This window comes from Puntigrus tetrazona, chromosome 16 (assembly GCF_018831695.1).
Source record: "Puntigrus tetrazona isolate hp1 chromosome 16, ASM1883169v1, whole genome shotgun sequence".
In the NCBI taxonomy this organism is placed as follows: domain Eukaryota; kingdom Metazoa; phylum Chordata; class Actinopteri; order Cypriniformes; family Cyprinidae; genus Puntigrus; species Puntigrus tetrazona.
The window spans coordinates 22,930,116-22,937,864 of record NC_056714.1 but is presented as its reverse complement, the minus strand read 5'-3'; the positions used below and the strand labels follow the sequence as shown (position 1 = coordinate 22,937,864).

General features: G+C 36.8%; 1 protein-coding gene across 2 annotated transcripts; it reads right to left on the bottom strand.

Annotated features, from left to right (window-relative positions):
• Positions 1 to 3,882: 3,882 nt before the first annotated feature.
• On the bottom strand, positions 3,883 to 7,444 carry LOC122359865 (tyrosyl-DNA phosphodiesterase 2-like). 2 transcript variants are annotated; one of them, XM_043260055.1, is made up of 7 exons: positions 7,287 to 7,444; positions 6,779 to 6,902; positions 6,002 to 6,600; positions 5,149 to 5,240; positions 4,949 to 5,067; positions 4,686 to 4,856; positions 3,883 to 4,582 (listed from the first exon to the last, which is right to left on the bottom strand). In XM_043260055.1, the coding sequence occupies exons 3-7, from the start codon at positions 6,487 to 6,489 to the stop codon at positions 4,277 to 4,279; spliced, it is 1,176 nt and encodes a 391-aa protein (XP_043115990.1). In that variant the 5' UTR covers positions 6,490 to 6,600; positions 6,779 to 6,902; positions 7,287 to 7,444; the 3' UTR covers positions 3,883 to 4,276. The 2 variants fall into 2 exon arrangements, with proteins under 2 accessions (XP_043115990.1, XP_043115991.1); XM_043260056.1 differs by having other exon boundaries at positions 6,779 to 6,921; positions 7,287 to 7,414.
• Positions 7,445 to 7,749: the final 305 nt, after the last annotated feature.

Here is a 7,749-nt window from a genome sequence, read left to right as displayed (position 1 = left end):
AATTATAATTGGTAAGCAATAATTTGGAGGGTTTTGTCTTTTGGGTAATCAAAATCAAACAGCCACTTGGAATAATAAGTGCAAATTTGAGCTAAAAGCAATTTTGTTTGTGACAATCAACTTCATTGTCCTCATGCCCACAAGTTGATTGAAGGGTGCATTTGCTAATTTCCTCTAGAACAACAAAAGAAGCGAAGGCCTGTCTGAAGGAGCATCAGACGATCATGAGCAGCGTGGCAAAAGCAGCAGGTGAATGTTTTAAGTGACAACATCTACCAGCTGGAGAAGGTGTGAGTGAGGCCATGTGCCAACCTTTTCTCCACAGGTCACTGCCATGTCAGACGCCGCCGACGTGGTGTTCATGGCAACCGCAGCCCAGAAGAACAATAGGGGCACCACAGAGCACAGTGGACTGCTTTCCAAAAATAGGCAAAACTGCCACTAGCTGATAATTGTGTGTGTTCAGTGTCATCCTTTTCAAACAGTAGATCTCTCATATTTCAACAAGAGTATGCTCATTTGACACACGGCCAAATACGTTATGGAAGACAGGATGAGAGATGGAGAGCCCTTTGGGCGTAATTATAGAAGATCAAGCTGGACGAAGAGACAGGAGAATTAAATGAAGCAGTCCAAACTGATACATCAGGTTTCTGAAGGTGAAACATGTGTGTTTACTGCGTCCAGCACATCAAATGATTGAGCTGCCACACTTCATCAAGAGCCTCCTTAATCACCAGCTTGTTATTTGACTAATGATACGTCGTAGGATTGTCTCCTTCACTATGTGCCTTAGGGCACCAAATACCAACAAGAAGAACCTCAACATATATCAGGAAAATGTCTGAAAAAAGTTCAGTTTGTCGAAAAAAATCAGTTTGTACGTATTATAGGTGGCTAATTCGTACAGATTTGTACAACCTCACTTTTACAATTTTGTGTGATTTGAGTGATGTGTAGGTTTAGGGATGGGGATAGGTGTACATCATTCGTACAAATTCACACGTATTCTGCAACTTGAATGCTGTGATTTCAGGCGGGTTTGGTAACGTAGCTTAACCCCCCCATTATAGATTTAGATGTACTTTCCTTTTTTTTTCTACATGCAAATGAATTTCATTTATTTAATATGAGAATCCTGGAAGAGCCATCCATTTAAGTAATTACATATATTACATTTGTTGCCACCTGCTCTGGATTATGCAATCACAATAAATCTGTCTGAGAATGTGTTCCAGTGTAGCTGACCTCTGTCATATTGAATTAATCTGTAATATGTAGTATTACTTTGTTTGCAATGACACATGTGTGATAAAATAGTTGCATTGTAAAGCAATGGAAAATGGTTTCAAATTATTAACTCTGTACCTGTGTGTATATATATAAAACCACAAATCTATTCCTCAGGAAAGCAGGTGAAAATGAGGCATTATGGCTTGATGAATTATGGCTAACATTAACATCACAGTGTGATGTTAATTAATGTGTTCTGTTCTGAATAAATAAATACATCTTACCCTTAATTAAATCTTTTAAGTCAGCAATCTGTCTATCTGTAAGCCTGTTGTTCGTTTTCACTGTATTATCTGCCCGCCTTGCTCTTATCCTTATTGACAGCTCAGGCTTATCATGTCTGAAATATGTCCAGTGTAAAGTGGAGGTAGCCTTCTGATGTAATTATTTCCCCTGCTAATCTCAGCATGCACAGGTGGGCTTCGGACTGGCATGCCATCGGTTCATCTCCATTCTGTCAAGTGACTTCAATTGTCAGCCACTTTAATAGGGGGTATGCAGGGCACCCAGATAGTGTGGCAGTCATTTGTCATATTTTGGTTTAACTTTGGGCTGTGAATTATGTTTTTCAGGTCATCAGAGTTTGCCTGATATAGACATGAATTAGAGAACTGGCATGTGCATTAGAATATCATCTTGTCTATAGGAGGATGGTGAACTATGTGCTATTAAGTTACTTCATTTAAACAAAAAAAAACAAAATAAACAAAGAAAAAAGAATCACAGTATGGTTACTGTAGCTATCACCTCAGGAGCAAGTCAGAAGTCAATTTTAGTAGTATGTGACTCTGAAATATAAAATTTGTATTTCATGTTTCATAATTAAATTAAGTATTAAAGTAATTCCTTCATGGGAGATACATTTGAACATTGGGAACCAGATATTATATGGACAAACAGATATTTTTTAAACATTGTCTTTTATTTTCCACTGAAGAAAAAAAAGAGAAAATGGTAAAGAAGTAATGACAGACGTTTAATTTTGTAAGTGAACTTTCCCTTTAAACAAAACAAAATGGCCCGATAACAGTCTTTACAGTGTGCCATGTCTACCTTTTAATGTTCTCTGGTTACATGCGGCGGTTTGCAAGAATGGCGCAAACTGTGATCACTCTAGAAAATGTTTGTAATATATTCACTGTCATTGCAAGTGTTTTGAGATAAATGTATGCTGATATGTCCACTGATGTCAGGCTTGCTGCTTTTTGCTCTAACCCCTGCTGTTGTGTCATTGAACAGGGAAAAACTGCTGAAAAGGCCTTTATTTAAATTAACTCAGCTCAACAGGATGTTTAGACTCTGCAAGTAAAAAGTGGAGGATAAGCCAAAAAGTATCAAGAAGTGGATGCATGTGATAAAAAAAAAGAAAAAAACAATATGGCCGATTCTGGAATCCTCAAAAATGTTATTCATTAGCCCACCCCAGATTATATTTTTGCTGGTGGTAACCATTGCAATAAAAATCCCAACAGCCAAAAAAAAATGTTGTTCTGAGGCATTACTAACGGATTGATGACAACCAACTACATTCTAACAGACCTCTGGTATGACCCAGTTTAAAAACGGCATAAAATATTACAAAAGGATTAATGTGAGAATATTTTTAGTTCGTTGTAGTAAAATGACTAAGGCTTTCCTATAACAGTGAGAGCTAATGATCTTTCACAACCTTCATGATGGTCTTTATTAAATAATGCCTTTTAGTTAGGCTGATAGAATACTTCAGCATTCAACATGTGATTAAATACTTTATATGGAGATGGTATGGCAATTAATTCATCTTATTCTGTGATGAATTAGACGAAGCAAATAGATTAGTGTGACAGCACGTTGATCCATTTACTGCGTTAAATATTTGATTAATGATATTGTCATACATTTTAATGGACAGATTTTTTCAAGGTTTTTATTCAAGGTTTTTGCCTTTATATTAGATTCTTGGCACCTTCTGCATACAGTGAATTTCAAATCCAGCTGGCCATGATGAGGACAGTCCCGGTAAATGGCTCTTTGTTAATCCAATTCTTGACACCATGCCAATGAGAAAAATAATAATTCTTGTCGTCAGCCTGCCACCTCTCTAAATTTGCATCTAACTGTACTGGCACATTTCAATTCTGTTTAGCTTAAGTAGGAGAGAGAGAGAATGTGCTGGAATTCATTTCTCCAAATGAAAACAGTGCCACGTTTGCCAAGAATATATTCTGGATCTGGACCACCCAGAAGATCTAGTCCAGATTTGTAGCCGTTATATACATTAAATTAAAATGCACACAGTTTATTATTTTATTATTTTACACCACAGTGTCTATTTAAACTATATATGGTGATGGTGCCAATTTATAATGGTCTAAAAATAGGTAGTCTAATCCCAAATCCGTAGTTGATGACTATTTTAGTTGATGACTACATTACATACTCTGTTCCATACCCAGAATACCATAAATTAAAAAATAAATGAACAAAATGAAAAAACTTTAGACTCGATGTTCTCAGCATGAATCATATTCTGTCATTTGAGCTCCCTCTAGTGGAAAAATAAGGAAGATTTAGCAAACTGAACGACAGTTTGGAGCCAGCTACCATGTGTTTTTTTATATTAACCATTTTATTTTCCTCAAAATCCAATAATAGATTGTTTAATAGCAGGTTTCATTCCACTCCTATGGCATGTTGCCATAAATGGTCATTGTGTTGAGTGAACTATATATTTTTATCTAGGCAATAATCGCCAAAAAACTGAAAGATATGTGATTAAATAGAAATGCTTAAATCACTACAGTAGAAAGTGTCACAACTAGCCATATTCTGCCCATATAAGTATATACATTAGTTGCTGCACAACTTGTTAATCTCCCAGCAGTTTAGGATTGTCAATCACCATTTAAACACTAGTTCAGAGTTCATATCAATATTTTCATATCAGTGTGTGTTTGTGATCCATTAACTAATGTAATCCAGTGCAGCCCGTTAAAAAAAAAAATCAATCACTGACATTTTGCTCTTTTGATGCCCCAAATTTGAAAGTACAAAGGATGCCCCAATGGTCGCTGATAAAATAGTCACACTTCAGCTTCTCCAGACCAATCAGGGTCATGGTTTCTGGCCGTATTTTGTCACCCACTGCAGCTGCTCTCAGGAACAGACGATCAAATCGCAGCCGTATAGAATTAGGGATTTCTTTGTTATCATTAATGGACGTGTCCCAGGTGTATCTGCTTTCCTCCGGCTCTCCCAGCATCTCCCACACATCAGAGATACCGTCCGGCAGCCCCCCGAGCTTCTTCACCTGTCATAGAAACACAGACAAACAAACGGCCACACCAGATTTAGACAAAATATCGAGAAGATTAATGTAATCTGACATTAGACATGCTAGTATCATACACAACCTCCCAATCTCTAAGGTTGGTATCTCCTCCAAATATAACTGTGTGGTCCTGCGGAGCCTCTTTTATCCATTTCCAGACTCTCCGCAGCTGATTCAAGCGTTCTTGAGAGTTGGGCTTACAGCTCTCCAGATGAGATGTCATAATGCACAGTGGATGCCCTAAAAAACTCACCTGAATGGGTAGAAGAAACAGGAAGCTGATTTGAATGGATTAAATTACATTGTAATCTTTGTTATTTGAAATGTTAGCAACAAGGATCTTACGTTTGCTATTTGCAGGTTTCTACCCATCTCTGTGGTGGGATACTTCACTATGTTGCTCTCTAGGAATTGCACTCTGTCCTTTCTGAGCAAAATGGCAGTGAAATAGCCATCTTCACTGCCTAAAACATAAAGTAATCTAATATTCATACCACATAAATGGCATTTATTAAATCGAGTTTGTGCGCAACCACTGGACATACCTTGAATAAACTGATAGTCTTTCATAATTTTCTCTAACATTGTCAAACAACCAGGAATCAGCTCTTGCAAAAGTACTACATCTGCACGGTACCTGTATAAAAAAAAAAAAAACATCCTTTAAATGTTTTTGTATACCGATTAAAGCATTTCATTTTTTTCACATTTTAACACAAGTTAAAACAATTAGCCCAGACATTTATTTGTTTGTTTGAGCATTTTTGTAATTATGTTGGCTTAACCATTGCTGGGGATGAAGTAGGTATTTGTCCAACCAATGACAGAGTGGGGGGTTCATCAAAACCGACTAAAATTCTGTTATGCGCTGCTAGTAGTTCTGAAATTATATACTTCGTTTTTAAATGTAAATGTATATATATATTTACATTATTATCTTTAAGCTATCTGAGAAACAGTTTTATGAAACCGAAGATTCTCTAAACCAAACCTTTTTAATCACAGCCCACACAACCAAACACTTACTGCAAAAAAATTTAAAGTGGTATTTATTTTATTCACCGGGTTGGTAACTGAGTACTCAGAAGCATGACTTTTAACTGTCTTTATTGAATAAGCGGGTAATGTTGAATAACCAGAAAATGTGCATAATAGGGCATTCATTTTAATTAATTATGATATTTAATTATTACTACACATTTTTATCCTAAATAATACTTGCAATATGCCCACTGGGAGCCGCGGCCCACAGGTTGAAAACCACTGCTCTAAACCTTACCTCTTACTTAAAGTGGTATTTAGTTAATTCACCTTTATGAATGTACATGATGTAGCCATTTTAATTCTACATCCTAAAAATATTTGCATGAAAAGCCAAAAATTCTGTGTAACACTTACTTTCCAAATTGTGATAGCAGGCCTTTGACCCGATAAGAGATATTATCTGTATCCAGGCAATCTATATTCCAGGATAAGACATTTAGATGACCGCTGCTGGAGCTGGACTGAGTTTCTCGTTCATCAGCTGACTGATCTGTGAAAGATCTTCCCCAGTACGCCTGTTCGAAGGAAAAACTGGAATGTAGTGTCTGGGTGGATTTGGGTTCTGTTATTGTAGTGTGAATGCCTTGGATTGGAGGGGTTTGTGTTGATTGTGTTTGGACAGACTGGAGTTGAGCAGACTCTGTCTGCGTTGACTGGTCACAGGTAGAACGGGCTGATGCCTGCTGTGAAGTGTTGGTTTCTTCGCGATGAGTGGAGCTTGCAAACGAAGTTGCAGGTGAAAGGATTCTTGTTTTTTGGCTGTTCTTGAGGTGCTCGGGCTGGTGCTGTGAGGGTGATGACTGCTCAGCGGTGACCAGGGAACACTCACTGTCTCTTTTCATTTGACATGCGGCGCTTGGTTTCTTTTTATGCCTTTTTTGTTCTTCTTGTTTTTTTTCCCCTGAACTTTAGTGTCCGCAAGACATAATGCAGTGTCTCCTGAGCAGGTAGGACTGTATCAGAGAAAAAAAATCAACATTTTAAATGTTTTGCTGATGCATTTGGTCAAATGTATAATAGCAGGGTAAGCAGCTTGACGTTTTTAAATTGGGCTAAAAACTCTAACTAAGTCCATAGACACTGCACTGATTAGTTACAGGGCGAATAATAAACATTTCAAACAGTTCTTACCTCGGTGAACAGGGTGGTTCATCCATTTTAACAGAGCAAATGTTTCAGTGCAGGTTCGTGTTCTTGGATCTTTCAGATTCAGTTTTGTTTTCTTCTAGAGATTGCTTTACTCAAAGGGGATTGTCTGTAAAGTCAAGTTAAACCTGCCATGAACAAGTTTCTTTCAGCTTATGCATAGTTAACCAATTACAAAACATGCATTATGCCCAAAATAACAATAACATGATTATTCAACAGGTTACGCCTAGATTTATAAATAACTTATCACAGGCAGGTATGCGATCGCATCGTTTATTTATTCATTTGTTTGTTTAAAATGCACATTTACTTTGGGCTAAACACTATATGTTCACTGAACACGTTTCGTTTAACGGTGTAAACTATACTATGAGAAATACTATGTATTCTGTAACAGGATTATAGTAATACGTTTAAGGCGTTTTTAAACGAAAGTCGTGACATATAAAGAAGTAATTAAGAGATGCTATAACATATATTTCATACTTACTGTCAAATGATCTTGTCTTCCATGTAATTATTCTGCTTTAAGCATTCTCTAGTCTGAATTCTGCAATATATAAGGTAACAGCCGTTCTTAAGTTTCGATTTCTCCCAGTCCATATCACGTGACATACACGCGTGTTTTGTCATACACCACCTATTAAATTAGGACGCTAAGAAATATACATCAAAAACAGAATTTATACTTTAAAACAGAAATTGACAATTATCAAATGTTACAATATAACTGTCAAATATAAAATCTCCAGTGTGATAGTGTGTTGTTGAGTGAGGATAATGCATTCGGCAAAACAAACTTAATGGTCATTATGATATTAACTGTAAAAAAACAATAGCATAATAACCCTCCCGAAAACAGTAATGAAAATACTGGCCAGGATGAAGGATAGGCTAAGCGTAGTTGTTAGCCAACCGTTAATTTTGTCATTCCAGCGAGCCAATGAATGAAG

Excerpts from the sequence above, each read along its gene's own strand:
- LOC122359865 (XM_043260055.1), bottom strand. The coding sequence starts at position 6,489 with ATGAAAAGAGACAGTGAGTGTTCCCTGGTCACCGCTGAGCAGTCATCA. Across the intron at positions 5,241-6,001 it reads CTGCTATCACAATTTGGAAA|GTACCGTGCAGATGTAGTAC; the intron begins GTAAGTGTTACA and ends TTTTTTATACAG. Across the intron at positions 4,857-4,948 it reads GAAACCTGCAAATAGCAAAC|GTGAGTTTTTTAGGGCATCC; the intron begins GTAAGATCCTTG and ends CTACCCATTCAG.